The 23,240-nt window shown below is 30.7% G+C and overlaps 2 protein-coding genes across 3 annotated transcripts; both read right to left on the bottom strand.

Moving 5' to 3' along the window:
• Nucleotides 1–1,730: 1,730 nt before the first annotated feature.
• Nucleotides 1,731–7,596, bottom strand: LOC132733295 (uncharacterized). The gene is made up of 7 exons (XM_060719913.1): nucleotides 7,241–7,596; nucleotides 6,481–6,553; nucleotides 5,444–5,491; nucleotides 5,079–5,126; nucleotides 4,424–4,519; nucleotides 3,972–4,103; nucleotides 1,731–3,756 (listed from the first exon to the last, which is right to left on the bottom strand). Exons 1-7 carry the CDS (start codon nucleotides 7,279–7,281, stop codon nucleotides 3,547–3,549), a joined length of 648 nt encoding a protein of 215 aa, XP_060575896.1. The 5' UTR covers nucleotides 7,282–7,596; the 3' UTR covers nucleotides 1,731–3,546.
• Nucleotides 7,597–11,906: 4,310 nt separating this feature from the next.
• LOC132733296 (ras-related protein Rab-1A) lies at nucleotides 11,907–21,717 on the bottom strand. 2 transcript variants are annotated; one of them, XM_060719915.1, is made up of 7 exons: nucleotides 21,547–21,717; nucleotides 18,057–18,129; nucleotides 17,649–17,696; nucleotides 17,261–17,308; nucleotides 14,898–14,993; nucleotides 14,117–14,248; nucleotides 11,907–13,101 (listed from the first exon to the last, which is right to left on the bottom strand). In XM_060719915.1, the coding sequence occupies exons 1-7, from the start codon at nucleotides 21,558–21,560 to the stop codon at nucleotides 12,904–12,906; spliced, it is 609 nt and encodes a 202-aa protein (XP_060575898.1). In that variant the 5' UTR covers nucleotides 21,561–21,717; the 3' UTR covers nucleotides 11,907–12,903. The 2 variants fall into 2 exon arrangements, with proteins under 2 accessions (XP_060575898.1, XP_060575897.1); XM_060719914.1 differs by lacking the exon at nucleotides 21,547–21,717 and having other exon boundaries at nucleotides 18,057–18,155.
• Between the last annotated feature and the right edge of the window lie 1,523 nt (nucleotides 21,718–23,240).

Consider the following 23,240-nt stretch of genomic DNA (forward strand, 5'->3'; position numbering starts at 1 on the left):
TCAGATAATTATCTCTATGTAATTTTAAGTATAAAATCAATGTAACATTTTCATTTACAATGAAGTTTTAACAATTTTACAATTTTATAGGATAACAATTACAGTACAATTGTGGTATCGTCAAAAAGCAAAAAGTATACATAAATTGAAAATGTTTTATAAGCAGTAACTTTTAATAAGAATTAACTTCTATTAGTAACAGATGACGATTATTTACCCTTTTCATGTAAATGTTGTTGTATACACAATCAAATAAAGTGGTGCACAACAATGATCTATTTGTTTTTGTTGTCTTTCTTTTTCTCTGTTTTTAAGGAAACAGATGGCGATCACCTCTGGTATCTCTGTAGGTTGGGATACAAGTATGATTTGTAAAGCCAGTAGCAGGAGTAAAGTTCTTTCAGAGTGTGCAAGGGTAATGTAAATATATACTCGTTCAGTATTATGTCGTTCACTGTTATGTATCTTACTATTTTACAGTTAAGGACACCTTTAACTTTGTTTATTATATTGACAAACTTTTTGATGACTACTGGCGATATCAATTCATATACATGTGTATAAACCAAAATCTGACTATGGTCTATAATTGTTGAATTTCAATAGAAAAGTATAATACTTCATTTGAACGGTATTAAAATATATCTTTAAAAAAGACTGTCATTTAACCAGTCTAATATGTCTTTCTGAACACCTTTGATGTACTTGGATCAGGAGCACCGCAAAGGCGGGGCAATATACGCAGGAATGTGTTTGAGTAATCAAAAAACAATCTTTAAATTTGGGTAGAGAGTTAATAAAGTATCTTGTCTGAAAAGAAATAAATGTTTTATCTTATGATACTATGTGACCTCCAATGTGGCGGCAATATTTACCTTATGTACAGAACTTTTTATAGGTCTACTAGGCAATGCTTTATGCAGAACATTCGTGTACAAAAATGTTTGATTCCCTTGATAAAGGGGCGCACATATTAAACAATTAATCCTGTACCTTTATTAAGTACACAACAGTGGATTTAATATTGAATAAGAATTGTTTAAAATTTATTTTTATACAGATTTCCGATTTGTTTTGTAAACGCACTGTTTTTTCCATTTCTTTGAACAAAAAAGATGTCACTATTAAATGATATAGACGCATCTGATAATTAAAAGTCCTTATTTCCGCAAATTAACCGCATCTATTGCCACTATTTGTTTTAAACCATGTTTTTTCTGTAAGAAAAACACCTCACTTATTATAGCGCCATAGCTTCGAATGGCCAGAGAGAATTTCTTGGATTTGTTGACTCTTACAGAATTTGAATGACTGTTCGTCTTCAGTGGATCGAATTTTTATTTATTCCACAAAATAACACGATGTTACTTAACAATTGGTGTAACTGTATAGTTCAATTCTAAAATAATGATGCATGGTTTTAGAATTAGCATAGTTATGAACAATATTTTTAAAGGGCACATTATGCCTCAGAAATCCATATATGTTTTAATAATGGATTTAGATTATATCAGATATTTAAGAACTGAAGAAAGTAAAGGCAGCAAAATGTAAACAAAGTAGTACTTTGACTTCCATACAAAATACTTATTCAATATGAGTATACACATTGCCAACAGAACAAAGGAAGTAATGCATAGTTCATCTATGTGGCAAATAAGTATTTTTTTTGAAACTGCAAAATGAAACTGCAAAATGATACCAAAAAATAGAAAGTGTTTGAGAAATAAAAAAGACAGTATTTCTAAGGCACAATGGGCCTTTTCAGGATAATCATTTTATTATGTAACAGAATCAGCAAAATATTAATACACCAACATTGAATAAAAATTCATAATACAAAGATTATAACAATGTAGCTTTTAAACAGAAATATTTATATGAATGTATACACAAAAACAAGTAATATTGCACATTTTAACAGGAAACAAAATCAATATTAAGACACTTGCTATCAAAATATTTAGATCATATTTTACACTACAACCAAGCAGTAAAACCATATTCCCGAAAATCACGTATTCTCACCATTTGATAAGGTTTTTTTTTATATAAATGTCTTTTTTCATACATGAATAAATAGCTAAGCCTTATATTATACTGCATACGCTGAAATACCGTTCTAAAAGCTTTCTCGAGTTTTAAAAGCGTTTTTAACGTTTGTTTTAAAACCGTCATTTCGGCTTCCAGAGAACAATATGCCACCGAATTGCGATATACAATGCCTGGGCGGGTTTGGTACATTCCTATTTAAATCTGAGATATGCATTTTGACAACCTTTGAGTTAAAAGCAGCATGCTTCCAGAATCATGCACATTTTCATGAAAATTTTGGTAAGGTATTGAAAAGTAAAACATTGCGAAATGTTCAAAGAAAGTTATATACATGCTGCATTCCACGAAAACTACAAAAAAGAGGTAACATTATGCTAAAATAGCCTTTACTGCGTTAGTCACGCAATATAAATAGGGTGATAAATACTGCAAAATCAGTCATTAATCGCACATAATGCACATATTCCAATGAATATACATGAATAAGCCTTACATTATACTGCATACGCTGAAATACTGTTCTAAAAGCTTCCTCGAGTTTTAAAGCGTTTTAAACGTTTGTTTTAAAACCGTCATTGCTTTCAAAGAACAATATGCTACCGAATTGCAATATGGGTTTGATACTTTACTATTTAAATCTGACAGCCTTTGAGTTGAAAGCAGCATTCTTCGAGAATCACGCTAATTTCCATAAAAACTTTGGTAAGGTACTGAATAGTAAAACATTGTGGAGTGAACAAAGGAGTAATATACATGTTGCATTCCACGAAAACTGCCAAAATGAGGTAAAACTATAGTAAAATAGCTTTTACTGCGTTAGTCACGCAATATAAATATGGAAAATCAGTAGCCTTTACTGCGTTAGTCACGCAAAATAAATATGGAAAATCAGTCATTAATCGCACATAACAAATAAATTATTTCTTGAATCTTGAATCTTTTTACTTTTCTTAAAATTCGTTCTCACGTTTGATTTTCTTGAAATATTTTGGCTCATCCGAATGCATGCTTTAAAATACACAGTTACTTTAACTGAAAGGCGTGCCTTTCTTGAAGACTACCCAATAGAGAGAAAAACAGAATCCTAAAGAACGTCAAAATAGGCAAAATTAACAATGTTGCAGACTCGAGTTGATTGAGCCTGTCCATGAAAGCATACACCTATCAGGTTCAGAGTTTACATTGGTAAACGACTTGCAATTGCCAGGAGAACTTTCTACACATTTTTGTTACAAAGGCTCTTTCCATAAAAAATAAAAAGTTCTTACTTGCTGTATGCTTTTTCACCAATAAGAATGAATGATAGATGTTTGAATTGTCATAGCTCTTACTGTATATGCCCCAAATAATTGGATACGTTTGTATTTAAAAACAATGCATTGTTTATAAAGTTTCACTATTGTGAAATCTACTGTAATTTCACATCCTTTTAGGACCTGGACAGCAGATAAAAAATAATGCTAAGAATATACTTGAACAGCAAATGTTGTCTCAACAAACACACATGTTGCCTAGCAACCCTGGTCTGTTGCCCACGCGACGTCCTTCCGTTATTTTTATTGGTCTTGTATGATTTTTGAAAGCACCAGTGTCAAAGACTTTCTTCATTTCTGCAGTCATTGTCATAAAAGTTTGTTCAACGTTTGTTGCAGTTTTTGCACTTGTTTCCAAATATGGAATGCCCATTTCATTTGCAAATTCCTAGAGTAAAAAATACAATGTGTGTTTAAAAAGTGAAAAATTGGGAATTTTCTTATCTTTAAGCTCTCAGACTATTTTTTGTTTCTATATCAATATTTCGGTAGTTTTCAGACGTCTCTTCAAATTGAAATCATTGCTTATTTGGAAAACAGGTACCGCATTTGGTATCATTTGGCAATAAAATAAGGACATATAACGTAATTTAACATGTATACCTGTGCCATTTCATAAGTAACCTCTCGCTTGTGTTTCAAGTCCGATTTATTTCCGACAAGCATTTTGGCAACATGACTTCCACCAAATTTGTCAATTTCATTTAACCAGTTCCGAATATTTTGAAAAGATTCCTGAAAGAAAAAAGTCATTTTAACATCCCTGCTGTTATAGAGTATGTAGCAGTTTTTATCTCGAGTAAATTTAATATCTCAATACATGTAAAAGTATACTTATTTTAGTACTAAATACATATCATATTAACGAATGAATTGGGTAGTCATTTACAAACAAAGTTCTGAAAACCTTCCACTTCCACAATTTAGGTTAATTCGTGATAAGAACATTACCCACACCTTGAATAAAATGCGTCTCTTTACGTCATATATCTAAATCCTAGAATATTATACAGTACGTTTTCGTTTAGGCATGGTTTTGTTTTTAAAATTCTTACCATGTCGGTTACATCATACACAAGGATGACACCATGCGCCCCTCTGTAAAACGTTGAAGTTATTGTTTTAAATCTCTCTTGTCCAGCTGTATCCCACTAAAATAAAAATAGTTCATATTTACAATCCATTCTAGATAGAAAGAACTGGAGATTTTAAGAAGTGAAAACTTCAATTCAACTTACAAAAGTACCATACTATGAAGTATCATACTATGAAAAAAAAAACACAGCCAAAGTATATGTTTTGGATTTCACTTAAGAGGTTAAAGGTAGCAGCGACATGAAGGATTGTATTAAAATAATTGACGTGTACATATTAGAAAAGTTGTCATAAATACAGCGCATGTACATGTACTAGTAATACATAAATAACAAATATTGAATTGTAATTTTGTAACATTTTTTAAATAATATTTGATGGAGTTATACCGATATATATTTAAATTCCGCTTAAGCCGGTGCTAAGGGGCGTGACAGATGTTGCTCATTATCTCTCATGAAGAGACTCAAAGCGAGTCTGCAATTTTCATATAATATTTTTGTTTTCTTTCCTTCCTAGAGATCATCCCTCACTAAATGTTCTTTAAGTTCAAATAAGGAAAAACTGTACTGGAAATTATATTGTCAAAATAAAATGTACATGAATATACATTACCATGTTCAATTTTATAACTTTTTCGTCCATTTCGACTGTTTTGATTTTCTACAACAAAAATTAGAATTTATACATAAAAAATGTTCATAATCATATTTAAAATGACAGACTACAAAAACATTTTATACACATATAGGTTATAAATTCGGAAAACTATTCAAGTAAGTTTTAGAATGTAGAAAATCATCTTTGTATTTACTTAAACTAGTGGATCTATGGCATTTAATGCGGAAAGCCATATAAGAGTAACAATAAGTTTGGAGCAGACTAACACTATCGAATATTAAAATTTCTAAGTAGAATTACATTAAGTAGAAATATAAGTGATGATAGAGTCAGTTTGAAGTACGTTATGAATTACTTACAAAATCGACACCAATTGTACTAATGTAGCACTCCGAAAATTCATCGTCCTGAAATAATGAAACTAGTTTTAATATTTTACAATTTTCAGTAATATATTATAAGGTTATCATACGTTGTTGAGTACATTACTTTTTTAGAAAAGTGCACAGCTATCAAAACTGTTTCAGACAGGCGCTAGCCAAGTCTGATATATGTTTTGCAGATGTGTTCGAATTAAATAGAATTGATATTATTCTTAACACTGTATAATGACCTCTTTATTTCACACCACCATTCTTTGTTACTTCAAATACAATGGATTTTTGAACTCTCAGAAATGAAAATGAGACTAGATGATATGCATTTGATAGAGATTTTGTTGCAATGCGGCTATATATGGGGTATGGTATGCATTTGATATGAATATTGTGGACTTAAGGCTGAATAGAAAATATTGGGTCCAATAATGTTTTTAGTTGAATATCACGTGGTTCAAACACTGATAGTTTATTTGGTTATATTTCATAAGGTGTGAAATAATTAGATATCAATAAGATGACAATGAATTTTTTTTATAGTTTCCAAAAACTTAATCATTTGCCATATATATGAACTATTTTTGCTTCTTTTGTTCTGTAGGCGACTGGTATAATTATAGTGATTTAGTATTTTGTATTGATGTCCAAATATCACTAAGTTTACATTTTGCTACCATTGCGACACATAACTGCATGTTAAGTGCTACTTTTTTGATTTGTAAAACATCTAACATGCTCTTAAACTATTATTAAAACATTATCAAACTGAAGTTTGACATTTCTAAAGAATTTAGAAATATGATTTTTTTAGGCATAATGCGCCTTTTATAAAAAACAAATGTTACACTAGTGGATTTACTCTGGATTTAAAGGCAAAACAGTAGTTACCAATATAAATTTCCCTGTGTGTTTTCGTGTATTATCATCCGGAACATAGTGATTCAAGCAACGAAAGTGAAACTCATAATTTTTGTACAGAATGATGTTAAAATATGTATTATACTATACACGGTACTTACAGCATATCTTAACAACAGACATGATTTCCCGACGCCGGAATCGCCAATTATCAACATCTTGAACAACAGATCACTGGAGTTAAAACAAACAAAACAAAAAACCATTATTTATTAAAGTCTCATCAATATACATGTACATTCATACAAGTTACAATCAATATATATACAGTCATAATAAAAAGTATATTGCCACTCCATAGTGGAGTTATAAGAGACTGGGTCATATTATGTTACCAACATCATATACATATTACATGAAATCATTTGAAAGGAACACAACAATAAATGATAAAAACTAAATGAATATGACTATGTAGCTAACACTAAACTGAATTGCTTGTAATCACACAAACAATTTTCGTATAAATCGGACTTATTCCGTCGATTTCCGTAATAATTACTTATTCCAAAACAGAGCAGCTTACAGCAGTTGCTAAGATTATTCTAGAGTTTTTTTTTCGAATTTTAAACACAGAGTAGAAACGGTATTCAAAATCGTTTTCTGATTTCATTTTAACGAATTGTTCAGTTTTCATATGTCAATACTCGAATGTATGCTGGCAAATTCCAGAATAAAAATTCATCATATTTACAGAAATTTGTCGTTTTTTTCCGTTTCTCAATAATATACAATATAGGTAAGAGAAACTCGTAAAAATACTTTTAGTTTAAAATATATGTATAAGCGAATTGTTGTTTATGTGAAAATAAAAATGAATAAATAAAAAAATAATAAAACTTTATCGTAACATGTACTTACTTGTTTAGGTAGCTCGCATCGTATTTTACTGCAGTTGTCATTGTCAGTTATTATTACTTTAAAATAACTAAAATATTAACACATATAATATTCGATACGTTCTTTTTAAGTCGCACACCGTTATTAAATTCATTTGTTTGCATATTTACCTTTAAACTGTGTATATGAGTCATTTTTTTTAAAATGGACCAATCGTTTTGAATCAATAACCTACTATAACGAAAAATAGGCAACGTGTTCTGTTATGACTCGGGGTATGTAACATTTCTAAAAATAGACACGGACATTATCACTAAGTACTAATAATACATATTACTGTCTACTTTCGGTATCACTTTAATAAGCAACTAATGGTGAAAACCGAGGTTATAATAAGAGGACTTTAAAGTGACATTATGCCCATTCAAGAGTAAATGGTGAATTTACAGGTTAAAGTCAAAATACATTTAATTAAAAACATTTTACTATATATTTTACTGTGCAAAAAATAATAAATAATGCGCCTGACCTACAGTAATTTCTATAAATAGCGTCCGGAATGTATCGGTACGAAATCAATTTTTAAAAAGAGTGCGACACTCTTTATAGAAGTTAGTTTTTACATTTTTTTATGCTAGCCATTTTCATCATAGAAGTGAATCTTTTGTGGCAGCGAAATATCTAACAAAATGCCAATTTAATTGCGCAACAATCAGTAACAAGTAAAATCTGTATTTTCCCTAGATAGCTTTACGCTATAAAAAGCTGCTTTGCATCATATGGCTGTTTTAAATCTCTGAGATTTTTATTATGTCTGTGCCACCTGTTAAGAGCCAAACCAGCGTGCATGTCCGAGAAGTCAGGCTCAACTGTTTACTGTTGTTCAATGGAGACTGCCAGCGGAAACCCTTCAGGCTCTTTTTGTCAAGATTTGATTATCGAAAACATCTTTAATGGGACGGTTTGAAATCCAAAGCAAGTGAAAAGTTAAATTTGATTGAAATGCTGAAAAGTTGGACAATGTTTTTTCCCCCAGTTACATACTGTTTACTCAATTGAATCATATTATATTATTTGGATTTGTTCAATAGAACAAATATAAACACTTTTGTTTTAATAAAATCTTTCACATTAAACCTAGCCAAGGTAGATGAGAATAATCAACAACAAGAGCTGTCCGTAAGACAGCGCGCTCGACTTTTTTATTGCTTGCCAATAAAAAAAGTTTTTGCAGTAAAAGGCAATACAAGAATCTCTGTATTTTTAAAGTGAACAATGGCCATGAGCATTAAGATATTTAGTGAAGAATTATTTTACTGAATTGTGTGATACCCTTGAACACTGCAGCAAAGTTTGAAATGTTTAAGTCAAAAGAGGGCTGGTAAGAAAGAAAAAAAAACTGAGTTGAGCCTTAAATAAATTTAATTCTAAGTCGATAAAAGGCCTTAATTTTTAAAACAAATCCTTGACAGAGTTACCTTTCTCTTGCGTACAGATGGGGGTAATGATGTGAAATAGCATTAAAAGTTTCAAAGCAATATCTCAAAGGGTTAAGGCAATAAGTGGATTTTACCCATATTCAATGTATTTTCTAAGTCAAAAAGGGGCATAATTCTGTCAAAAACCTTGACAGAGTTATGTCCTCTTGTCTGTTGATGAAGGTCGTGATGGTAAACAAGTATGGTCAGTTTCAAAGCAATACCTCCAATGGTTTTGAAATAAAGTGAGGTGGTACAAAAAACTTAACCAAGCTCAATACACTTTCTAAGTCAAAAAAGGGCCATAATTCTGTCAAAAACCTTGACAGAGTTATGTACTCTTGTCTGTAGATGGAGGTTATGATGGTGAACAAGTATGGTAAGTTTCAAAGCCATACTTGTAATACTTCTGAAATAAAGTGGGGTGGTACGAAAAACTTAACCAAGGTGTGACGCCAACGCCGACGCCGGGGCGAGTAGGATAGCTCCCCTTTTCATAGAAAAGTCGAGCTAAAAACAAGACAATATATTTTTTATAATAGTACATTTTTATTTTGTATCCGCATTTTTCATCAAAATTTCCATTAACTTATTTCAATTATTTGGCCCCAATGTTAAGATAGAGACAAAATGTATTGAATTACAGAAAATATTAATTAAATACCACAAAGTGAAAAGCATTTGTCATAATTTTGCCTTTATCAAAACAAAGAGCCATAGTTTAAAAGCATACACAAAATTTTACACATATAAAATTTTAGGAGTAAATTTGATAACAAAGTGCTAACTACTTTCACGTAATGTCAATCAAAGCCACTCATTGTCATCTATTTTTCATTTATATAAATAAAAAAAACCATTACACTGAACATGTAGGAGAAAAGACTTGACAGAATTATGATAAGGCAAAAGAGCCCATAGAATACAATGTACATTTTCTTGCAGAATACATGATCTTACTTAGCTAACTTGTAGTTAATTCATTAAAAACCAATAATCATTCATGCACTGGACTAATAAGAAGGAAAAATAAACTGGAAGTCCCATTTCCTTAGTTTGTAAAAAAAAGAAAGAATGGTTTTCTTGTTTTCCTTTCATCTTAAACTCTGGGTTCCCCTGCTTCGAAATGGGGATATTTCCCAGCAATATTTAAATTTAGGCATTATTCATTGTATATTGATAGCTAATGAACAGTCACCACAAATATTTGTTTATTTCCCTCCTACAACCTACATGTATATATCACAACCATCACATTTTCTTTTTGTACATGTATTAACCACTGAAGCAACTTTCACGGTATTTCTTTTTTTACAAATATCTTAAAAATAAATATGTCCAATAAAACATGTTGAAACTAAACATTTTTACCAACTGCCTAGCCTATTTAGATGATACCGGTTGTAGGAGGGGAAACAAAGATATCTGCAAGTCTGGCCTAATTGATTTTTGACACTATTTCCTTAATTAAAATTAAATCATACCGATAAAAATAAAACATACTTAGAAATTATATAAAGTTTTTGAGAAAAATATATAACAAAAAAAAAACATTTGTCAAATTAAGCCACACCCCTTCAAAAAATGATCTAATTGCCTATAGATAATAAAACAGTTTTCAGAATAATTTTACTGTTAAGCATTACAATTTGTTTTTTTTTTTGTTTTTTTTTAACCCCGTTTTTTTTCGGTTAAAAGGGTGCTGGCTAAATTTAAAATTCCCAAATACGGCACAAATAAAATCCAAAAGAAACGGTTAATATTTTAAATTCATATTTAAACAGGCAAATTTAATCAAAAGACATTTCCTTAAAAAAACACCACTTTTTTTTACTCAAAAAATTAAATTAAATTTTGGGAAAAATATTTTCACAAGTATATGAAAAGGAAAGCCTCACAAACCAGTTTTTCAAAAATTTTCTCATTATATGGCTTTAAATTAAAAAAATTTTAAAAAGAACTGAAGATATGGTTAATGTATGAAAAAAAGCTTAAAAGCCCAATACTATTCAAATGCTTTCTGAAAAAGTCTTTTTCTGGGATACGACCTTTTGTGCAATAACGTTAACTCCTTTTTTGTTAGGGGTTAACCCCTTACTGCACTTAGGTGAAGATATATTGTTCTGGTTACTATTTTTAAACTAATATCAAGTTTCTTTTCCTTATAATGCATTTCTCAACCAATTTTTTTAAACAAGCTGCAAAGTGTGATCTTGTTAGGTTATTTCCAATTTTTGAAGTTTCATGAAATAAAAACTTAAAGCTTTTGGCAATAAACTGAATAAAAAAAGTATTTTACCTACATCTGTAGTACAAATTTGTTTTTCCTTGACCAAAGAACAGCTCTTTATTACTGCTTAGTAGAGAGATATTTAAACACTATATTCTTTTAGTAGTCGAAAAAACCATTCCCTGTGCTGAATGAATTTATTATGCAAATGCAATATATATATATATGTGAATGAATTCAGTGAAAGTAAATTTACTCTTGTCATATCTTTATCATAGTTTCTAATACCTTGCCTTCAGGACTTTTGGCAGATATGGGCCAATATTTTTCAACATAATAAATTCAAAATAAAGATGTAGCCTAAAAAAAGCTTTTAAATCCTTTTTGCTACATTTTACTGTAGCCACCTTACTTAAACCTTTTAGCTATTCCCCCAAACATTAATATAGTTACATAAGGTGTTAAATAACTTAGACATTCTACTTCCAAATAATGTCCTGCTAGACAAGGAAAACATATTGAAACATTAACAAGTGATTAGTAATATAATATAATATATATCAAATACATACATGTACAAGTGAATAGCCATTTTAAGACCCAGCCTTTTTTCTCAGAGTATTTTTTTTAGCGAAATTGCTTCCCCTTTTTTGAGGCCATAAACAGTAGCACAATTTAAATTACCTACATCAGTGAATCTGTATCAAATCATTGTCTTATTTATTCTATATATTAATTACGTCAACATATATCCTCTCTTTTCCATTATATACAACTTGGCAGAGATTTCAGAACAAAATGAATAAACCATAAACCAAATTCTTTATTGCTAGAAGGTTAGATCTTATATGGTAAGGACAACACAACTCCTCATTTAAAGTTAAGGCCTATTTCATTAATTCTAAATAATTTGAAACATAGCCTATCCTTATCCATGAATTATCATTGGATGAAGTATTATATTTATGACAGATGAAAGTTTTGTTTTTTTATATACCTTTATTATGACTCAATTACTCCAGACACATAAAATAAATCATTCACTAACAAAATATTCATTCATTTAATAGCTACAATATCACATCATAAATAAATCTTATATTCGTAAATATAAAGTATGAAATAAACAGAATCATCAATGCCATCACACATGGACACAGAATTAATGATTAACAGTTAAATAAAGAAGCTTCAATATCCATACATCAAATAGTAAAAGAAAAATGAAAATTTAAGTTATAAGACAAGAAAATTATAACGGCGCACCTTTGACATAATTGAATAAAACTTAGCCCCCATATACTTGCGTGTAAACACATATATTTACACAAATTCACAGAAAAGGGGCTTTTTTCTGTTAAATGATATTCAGGAATGAAATGAAAATGCTCTTTTAAATCATCTTGAATACATGTACAAATGTATACTTCACCTGGCTTTGTTCATCTTCATATAACATATTTCAATCACAAGATTTTTTAACAGAGAACATCACTCTTACATTTTTATATAAGTAATTAGAAGTGTGATTTTTTTTAAGAAAATGAAATCGCTAATATTTCTATACTGAGTGAACATGAATGGTGAAATGTACCACTTATACTATGATGTTATTTATATTAAAAATAAAGTGAACACCAGCAAATCTTTCCTGCATTTTACTACTACTTTTCAACTAAACGCTTATGGTACTTGCATCACACTAAAATGATTTTTTCTTCTTCTAAAATTGCAAGTAAAAAACAGAAACTTCTTTTTTTGGCAAAGTCATTCTAAGTTATCTAAACAATGTGAAAAGATTATTAAAATGCAGGAAAATCGGTCGCAAAATATACACTTCTTGAAATAGACGGACCAATTCCTTAAGATATATGAAAATCGGTCCTCAGTCCGCCAATGAGCTCTGTTCGCAAAAATTCAACACTTTTTAAAGATGAATTACACAGTCCCCTCTGAGTCTACATATAAAATCATCCTTAACAACATCCCCCACCACCTTGTTTCACTGGTGTGCTAGCGTTTATTTTCACATTTGGTTTGTTATCCGAAGTTGCAGTATTTGGTCCCATACGATTCTTTATTTCAGCGGCCATTGTCATAAAGGCCTGCTCTACATTTGTCGCATTCTTTGCACTGGTTTCTAAAAACGGGATTGATATTGAATCGGCAAACTCCTGTGGATAAGAAAAGACATACAAAAATGCATAAGTATTTCAATGAAAATGAAACATGACTCTTGGTTCAAACTTTTCAAATATTTACTTATTCTCCTCTTTGAAATGATCTTGGTTTATAATCTTATCTTGAACATGTTATCAATACTGTATCTTTTGCATCCTTACACACTGATTACCATAAACAATGTTTTAAAAGTATACTTGTTGTTTGCAATTATCGAGACATACTCGGCAATATCGAGTGATGTAAAAATGTCACGTTTCATATCAACTTCAAAATATAATTAAAATATAAAACATTGTAACATTCATTGAATTCTTCTTTCAATTCACATGCCTATATTCTTAGTCCATTGTGTAAAACCTTTCATTTCTTATTAGACCAATTACATAACTCGTAACATTTTCACTAGCCACAAATTCAATATACCAGTGTTTTACTGTTATTTAAGTGTAAACTTCCATGACTGGCATAACTTAAATTCATTTATTTCATCTGCTCCATTCTCACTCCCCCATAATTTTTAACCTTTTTTTTCCCAAGGTTTAATGTCACACCAATACAGTATAGGTCTTATGGCAATGTTCCATCTTTACTGGTGGAGGAAGACCTCAGGTGCCCTTCCATGCATTATTTGAGGCACGAATAGGCACCTGAGTAGAACCACCGACATTCCATACGCTAACTGGATAGCTTCCTCACATGAAAGAATTCATAGTCCTTGCCGGGATTCAAACCCACAGCGGTGAGGGGCAAGTGGTTTGAAGTCAACGACCTTAACCCTTCAGCCACGGACGCCCCTTTTAAGTCATGATGACATACAAAGGTGAAGCCATTGATGATAAACTTGCATTTATTATTCTAGTCAAAATGTCCAGGTATTGCATTAATTTTTATTCATGTAACATGTATGTATCAACTTTAGTTAATAACTACAGGTAAATTGGAAACTTTTACTTTCATTTCCATATGACATCTTCAAATGAATATGGAGAGATTTCTCATTCTTACCTTTGCTGTAGTATAATCTACAACTTTCTTTGTTGTCAAATCACATTTGTTTCCAACTAGTAATTTATTGACATTTTCACTGGCATATCGGTCTATTTCTTGCAGCCACTGTTTCACATTGTTGAAAGATTCCTATATAAAATGAAAATAATAACCCAATTTTAATGTATGTGTAAGTATTAAAATTTACATAAGAAATTTCTTTGGAAACTGAAGAAGCTAATTAAAGCAAAACATGTTCTCACAAAATGTACACATTTATGAATCTTTTCTTCATGAGCATTTTTGCAAAAAAGTTTTATTTTTCAAATAATATTACCCATACCTTTAAACAGTTTTTTCATGAAAAACAAATTTTTGTTATTATCTGTTAAAATGGTGGGTTTATCCAGAAGTGAAGAGTCTATGACTATTATTGTGGTCCGCATAGAAATTACTGAAAGTTTCGGTCAGGCTAACAAAGTCCTCTCTTACAGACTTTTTACACTATGTGGGTTAATGGTATAGAACATCTATTTTCACACTGTCAATCAAAATTCATATTAACTTATGTTCATCCTTTAAAATAAGAAATACTCCATCACTTTTTAATGATCAAGATGTTTTAAACTTGCAACATTTTGAATATTCTAGCAGAGATACAAGACATCCTCATCTGCGCCAGTTTGTTCAAACTAAACCAACAGCAAATTGATATTAAAATCCCTAAACTTTACAACATACAGATTAATATCCAAATATGGGAAAAGGTTCAATATGTTATCACATGTTTTATACATACCTGGTCTGTGACGTCATAGACAACAATGATACCATGAGCACCTCTGTAGTAACTGGATGTAATAGTTCGGAATCTTTCCTGGCCAGCTGTATCCCACTGTAAATATATGCATCATGGTAGGTCATACAATATACCCTTGCAAATTCAATATAAATGCTATGACTGCAAAACACTAGTAAAGGTTCAATTGTTACCTAACTTCTGTAATCAAGTCATATGCAAGTCATGATTGATATACATGCAATATGTCTTTAACCAAGTTGCTGCAGTGGATTTTATGCATAACACTTACAGATCGAGCTTTACAATTGGTAATCTATTCTTTCAAAAATTCTACAGTTAATTTATTACCATAGGGCGACATGAAAGACCGCTTTCGTTTAAAAAAAAAAACATTTAACAACAACTACCCTTTCACAAATCAGAACATCCTCGGCTAAGACTGAGGGAAAGGGCGATTACCCTTTCATGGAATCTGAATACATTCCATAAAGGGTGTCACACTTTGGCGCGGAAGCCAACAATTAGAAAGCAGCAAAGTGAGTTTATACTCAACTAACTTTTTAAGTTACATAAACACTTGAACCTTTAGCCTGCTAATGGCAACTAAACCATGCCACCATGGTACTGTACTGTCTGATCATCGTCTGCACTGTTTGCTATACAGTCACTTAACTTGTGCAGCCGGTTCAAAGTGAGTGATCTATATCAATACTAGTAATTAACTATAAGTAACTACATCATATTAAAATCTTTATCTATTACAATTGAACTTAAGTATGTGATTAATTGTGTCTATTGAACTTTGGTTGCTAAATAGCCTGACAACAAATACTTTACAGCAACACAGTCCAATGTGCGAAACTTGTGTCGATACAAAACCATACATCTGGGCAGTAAGTCACAAATATCACCGCGACTCGTAAAAAATTGTTGGGAAGGGAGAACTTTGTAGAAATTTATAAAGCTGTACTGTACACAAAGAAATTTGATCAGGCTTGCAATACAGGCTTTATTATCCTAGAATTAACTCTGTCAACAGTTTGAGAATACATCAAACCTTCGCATCACAAATAACATTCACATATTTATATATATTTAGTCTAGTATTCATGAAGAAAATCTATCTCTAATAACTGTTATAGTAACTAAAATAACTGCTAAAGTTACCAAACTATCAATCCACATTAATCTGACACTGAATTATGCTTTAAACAAGCCAGACAGAATCTAACAACTTAATGTATCACAAATTTTGGATAAAAAATGCTTTTTTCTTTTTGTAAAGTATGTAGACAAACAAATGGATTCCAACTATTTTGTGTTGATATATTTTGGTCTTTTTTTTACTATTGAGACTAAGCACATTAACATTGTAACAAAAACATCATTGCTATCATAGTTTGTGGTAGTAAAACAAATTGTTGATTTTTGTTAAAATAATATGTCTGAAGTAATATAAAACAAATAAACGGGAAATAATAGACTCAATTTTAATGGGCAAGACAATTTTGCTGGTTAACTTGCACACTATAAGTATATGGACCATGCAATGTTTGTTCTCGGAATCGTTAAAATTACCTTTTAGAAAACACATCACTTTCAAAATTTTGAAAGATGGCCGATGATTGGCTGTTTGAAGGATCGAAGATGACAGCCTATTGGTGATCTTCAGATCTTAATGCGTAATGTTATTTAGAAGCTGATTTTAATCAGATTGTCTTTCTGCAAGTTAGCTAATAGGTTACTTACATGAAACAATGCATCTTCATACACAGAATTGATACTGGCAGAAATAAAAAGTCACAATATAAACTCCTGACTGATTCTACCAATCTCCTACACAGTGATCAGTTTAACAATATTTTGTTATTTCATATTTTTTAGCTTTTGAATTTATTTTTCATTATTTTCTATTCTTTTGATAATTTTTTGATGAACTATAAAATTAACAAACGTAGGTACGAAAAGTTAAAAAAAAATAAAACAGAAAGGCGAAAAATGATGTTACATTTTCTATGTAACGGTCAAAATTTACAATTGAATTTTTATGTAACGTCATGTGACTTTCATCATCATGTGACATCTGTAAGGCAGTGATTACAATCAGCCAAGGGAGATAATGTCTGTGAAGAGTTTGTGATTCTACATGTGACCAGTGCAGACCAAGATCATGGTTTGCACTGTTCTCTATTCAGTCACTTCATATTGTGAAATGTTTCCCTAAAATGATAAATGGTTTTGTTCAGAGTAAAAGATGGGCAAGTTCTTTTAAGATATTAAGTATAGTAAGGGGTAATGATAGTAAAGAGACATTTTTCACAATAAAACTTGACAAATAAGAAAGAACAAAAACAACTTACAATTTGTAACTTTATAGTTTTTCCATCTAATTCTATAGTTCTAATTTTCTGAAATACAGGAAAAAAAAAGATTAACAAAAAATAACATGTAGACTAAATGCATACTTTAAAATCAAAAAACTTTTCAAACAATTTACCACAAAGTTTTAAGAGGCAAATATTATGAAGTAGCTTGATGTAAGATACGTACCATTACAGTCTAATAAACAAATAAATGATATGTTAGCAAATCATTTAAAATCAGATTGCATCAGAACTCTCACAATATGGTAGTGTTGTCAAACATGGAAAATTTTGCAATGACAAATTAAATAAACAATTAATAATAATTAATTAAATAAATTTTTTCTATATGTAATACTAGATAAGAAGGTTTGTTAATACTTACAAAGTCTACACCTATAGTGCTGATATAACTTTCTGTGTATGTGTCATCCTGAAGAGTAGAAAATTAAATAGTTACCTATCTAATACACAAGATCAACAAGAAGCGTCATAACAACAATCTATACATATAGATATTTTACAACATGTGACATACAGATTTCATTTTATTTAAGGTAAATAACATGTAATCAAACATTCAAAATGCTTTATATTCATAGAAACTCACTTGATTCAGCTTTAAGATGCAATGAGACACTGCTAAGTAGATGCAGATAAGTGTTTACAACTATTGAACATTTTAATGTTAATGACTAGTAACGTTTTTATCATTAACCAATCTAAATTTAGTCTATTTAATAATTTATACTGTAGTAGAAAAGTCTTAATCTGTTAATCAAAGCATACTTACTGCAAATCTGAGTAGCAGACATGACTTTCCTACACCTGAGTCACCAATAAGTAACAGCTTGAACAAATAATCACTGAAATGAAATATATAAGTGTACATTTATGTCATGGGCAAAATAAAGCTGAAGAATTATTTCTCTCAAAAAAATGTATTCTACCTTTGATACAATTGTTGATTTTTGTTGTTGGATTTTAAGCCAATCTAACACTTAAAAAGTCACAAAGCGACTTTCCAGCAGTACCTGGAAGGAATACTTCAGGTGCCCCACCTTGCTTTATATCAGGCAAAAACTCATGTAGTAGTAGTAAGTTAAGATAATGAAAGCTGTGATTGACAAAATGAAGACTTGTACCATATAATACTGCTACATACCATTTTTAAGTAAAATTAATATTTTTTAGTAATTAATTCAGCAATTTAGCATATATATAAATATGTTTCTATCCATAAAAAATTCCCAGTCTGATTAAAAATTTATGCCCATAAAAATATGTTTGTGTAACTTTTGTCCTTTTATATTCAGAGTTTGTTTGTTTGTTTTGGGTTTTACGTCACATCGACACAGTATAGGTCATATCGCGACATTCCAGCTTTACTGGTGGAGAAAGACCTCAGGAGCCCTTCCGTGTATTATTTCAGGCACAGACGGGCACCTGAGTAGAATCACCGACGTTCCGTAAGCTAGCTGGATAGCTTCCTCACATGTAAGAATCCAATGTCCCTGTCGGGATTCAAAGCCAAAGCAGTGAGGGGCAAGTGGGGCGAATTGGATAGTTCACAGTTAACCCTTTCACTGCCAGAGGGTTATTGTTTTATTGATCACCTATTTGCCAGAGGGTTTTCTAAGAAATTACTATATTATTAATAAATATAATTATTATTATTTGTTATTAGTATTATAATAATTATATATGTTTCCAAATCTGCTAGTATAATAACAATTATTGTTGATGGTAAAATTTTTTTATATTTATTAGTATTATTATTAATTTATTATTATTATAATTATAGAAACGGCAAAAGCCGTCCATATGGCAAATACGCCGAAAAAAACAGGGACGGCATAAGCCGTCCCTATGGAAGTGAAAGGGTTAATGTTCATTTTTTATAATAGAAGCCAGGGCGAGGTGTACATTTTTATGTTTTCTTTCATTCAATTTAGCCAAACATAAATAATCATTTAACTCCTTAAATAATATCCATCAAGGTTAATGTTCAGAGAAATGAGAAAGATGATTTGGAGGTTCACATAAATCAAAAATTCCACTTGTCTGCAGAATTTAAGAGAACTTTATATGCAGGACAAGTAGAAAAATGTTGCCTGCACACACTGGATTTAGAAGCTACTCGTCCTATAGGATGAGCGACTCTGAAAATATTTTTTTGATACCTGGTTCACTTAGGAAGCCAGGGCAACTAAATGTCATGTCTTGTCATAAAGAAACAAAGCTAACGTTTAAATCTAAAAGTTCTTTAAATATCATATGGTCTGTAAAATGTTTAAAAACATGGTTATTAGGTCATTGTTAAAAAAGTTAGCAGGGTTCTCACTAGGACTTTAAAGCATGGAGTCCATGGACTCCCAAGCCTGAAAAAGTTGGAGTCCAAAAGCGCGTCGCAATTAATATGTTTACAGCTTAGTCATTTAATGCTCACAATAGCATTGCTGATATTTTGAATCTTCCAAAAGACTTTCAAAGTTTATAGTTATTCAAAACAAACTCTGAACTACACAGTGACAGTATAATTATTGTTTTGTTGTTAATATTTATTATGAAACAATAAAACTATAATGCATCAACACAGTAATGAAACAAAGCATTAAAGAAAAATCTGTTTTTATTTCTGATATATATATATGATATGTCAACATGATATTGGATTTCAAATAAATATGTGTTATGTGATCAAAATAGAATGTCTACTCAAAAGAGCATATATACATGTATGCTATCATATATGTACATTAATTTGAAACAACGTGGTAATCGTTTTTGTTTTTTTTCACTTTTATACCAAATCAAATTTTATTCTGGTTAAACAAGTCCACTCTAAAGATTTGTAAAAAACGTAAATGTATATAGTCAGCGTTTAGCGGAGTGAATAGGAAAATCGTGTACTGCTTCACACAGTGTGTAAGAGATTCATCCGACCGACAATTATTTTAGCAAATATCTTCAAAGGGGGACAAATTGAATATATTTAAAGATTTAAAATGTTGATTAAATAACAAAGGAACAGTTCATTCACATGTTTGGCTTAAAACTTAGAATTTTTGTGCCCTTTGCGAAATTTTAGGGTTTCTGGCGAATATGAATTCGCCGATGTTGGGGATCAAATTCATTAATCTGATTGCTATTGCGTGATAATGATCGAAAGCGTTATCGCTGATTGGCTAATAATCGCTTCACTGTTTGATGTGCATTGGGCCGCTTATCTTTAGACTGACACGCGCTCACGCATTTCTGGTTGTAAACAATCGGTAATGTTTATGCTTCTCGAGGCAAAATTAAGAGTATGGGAATCCTTGTTCTGAAATATTTGCGTCCAGCTGTAATAAACAAGCATACCAGGACGCTGAAATAAGCGTCACCGAGAACCCTGGGTTAGCATTTGGTTAACTTGACACCCCTTATTGACATGCTTCAAAATTTTACTGAATTTTGTGATAATGCATCAAAAAGATCTGTTCCAAATAAAAGCATCATCTACACACTCAATAATTAAATTTAAAATGCATACTCAATAAGTAAGTAACACCAGTATCAAAGAAACCCCATTTCCTCTTTCAGTCTTTCACTGACAAGTGGGTGGGGTAAATGCGGCGTAGATGCAACTTTCAATAAGTTATTTAATAAATTATTTGTCTTGCATATTTGATAAAATTAATAAAGACATAGGCACGATTATCGTTATTATTATTATTAGATGCATTTTGTTTGTAAAGTAATTTTCAAAAAAATATGACACAAAAACGTGTTTACTTAATAGCATAAGCTTCTAATAAATTGCAGGTGGTCACTAATCAAATTTGAATGAATAAGTCAATCGTAATTATCACTTAATTAATCGACATCTTTAACCTGGGACATACAATATTATATCCAAGCTTTAACATACACATTGATTGATAATAATAGCCCGTGGCAATATATAGGAGTCCTTTGATGTCCTTTTCCCATTTTTAAAAGATGGCCGAGTTGACCCGTGCCGAGTTGGAATAGGGCCGAGCTGACTCGGGGGCCGAGTATGTTTTAGGGCCGAGCTGACCAGGATTCCTTTCAATTTCGTTGAATGAACACTACCCTTTACAAACACATATTTACGATAATAAATCAAGCTCGGCCATTCAATCTGACACGTAGACATAGAGATATATTCATTCTTAATGAAAATTTTGACATAACCGGACAAGTTTTTGCGACTTATCCGTTGATGACGTGTTGTCAATCGCAAAAAGGTTATTTTCATTACTTTTCGATTTACTTACTATTCTGGATTCATTGTTAATTTGATTTACAGGAGAGGCACTCTAATGAAGCTGAATATGGTTGATTTTTATGAACAGAAATCACACTTAATGTCTCTGTTTTTATCGGGTTCTGCCCTCCTATTTTCCAATATGGCTTCTTCTTCCGATTTACTACTTCTCCGCTAGGTGGCCAATTTCTAATATTATGCATGACGTCACCTCCCAACGTGGCCTCACGTGATCGGGATTGCCAATATCCGGAATTCCGGTTTCGGGAAACCCTTATCGTTTGGGATATACCCTATTTTTTAAGTGGATTTCATTTTCTCTATAAGTAATTCATTTTCACCCTCGGCAGAACTTTGTCCAATTAAAATACTGCATAGCAGATGTTGTACGCAAATGTTGGGATAAAAATACAAAATGAAATGATATGGAATCCATTTCTAACGTTTATATGTATAACGTTTAAATTTTGGCAAACTCATAATTATAACAAATGTTTTTTCTTCTTTGTGGTAGATCTATGAATTGATCGATTGATTACTTCTATTTAGTAATTTGAATATGCTATTAGATGAAAATAAAACGAAAGAAAGCTTTGACATAAAATCCGCAATATATGCCAACATACCAGTTAACATTATGTTTAATCTCTTTGACGCCTATGTTTTATCAATTTTAAATTATGGCTGTGAAGTATGGGGGTTTATGAATGCAGAAGTTTTGGAACGAGTACATAAAATTTTTTGTAGGTTTATTTTAAATGTTAAACAGTCGACAAATACTTTGGCTTTATATGCAGAATTTGGGAGATTTCCTCTTTACATTGAAAGGCATATTCGTATGATTAAATATTTTCTTAAGTTAAATACAAGTAAAAAAGATAATTGTATATTGAGAACAATATTGTGTAGACAGATATATGATGTTAATGTGGTAAATTGTTCAGCAAACTGGGCTTCAAAAGTTAAAAACATTCTTCAGTCAGCAGGATTTAATGAAGTCTGGTTATATCCCGATTCTGTTAATATAAAACTATTTGTACCTATTTTTAGGAATAGATTACGGGATATTTATATAAGTTGTTGGAATGATGGTATTCAATCTTCATCATTGTTAGATGTATATAGGGAATATAAGATCACATTTGAACAATCGTTATATATAAAATATATTGAAAATGTAAAATATAGAAATGTTTTAGCAAAAATAAGACTCTCCTCACACAAACTTAATATCGAGTTAGGAAGACATAATAATGTATTAAGGAATGAACGAAAGTGCACTTTATGTTATATGAATGATATAGAAGATGAATTTTACTTTATCCTTAAATGTCCGATATATTCTGAGTTAAGAAAGCAATACATTCCAAGATACTATTATTGCAACACAAGTATGTTTAAATTCATTTCATTAATGCAAACTGGTCGCAAGAAAGAACTGAAAAATTTAGCTATATTCTGTGATAAAGCTTTTAAATTGAGGGATAGTTTGTTATAATATACTGACATGTAAGCTTTGCTCTCTTTCTCTGTTTTTTTTTCTGTTGTTTAAAAAAAATTTAAAAAAGTATCATTGTAACTGTTAAATGCGCATTGTATATTCATCATGTAGATTTGTTAAGTTATATGTGAATATGAAATTGTACATATATACATATACGATATATTACATATATTTTTCTATTTATTTATTAATATTTGTAT

This window comes from Ruditapes philippinarum, unplaced genomic scaffold, assembly GCF_026571515.1.
Source record: "Ruditapes philippinarum isolate M1 unplaced genomic scaffold, ASM2657151v2 ctg1559_1_1_1_1, whole genome shotgun sequence".
Taxonomy (NCBI): Eukaryota; Metazoa; Mollusca; class Bivalvia; order Venerida; family Veneridae; genus Ruditapes; species Ruditapes philippinarum.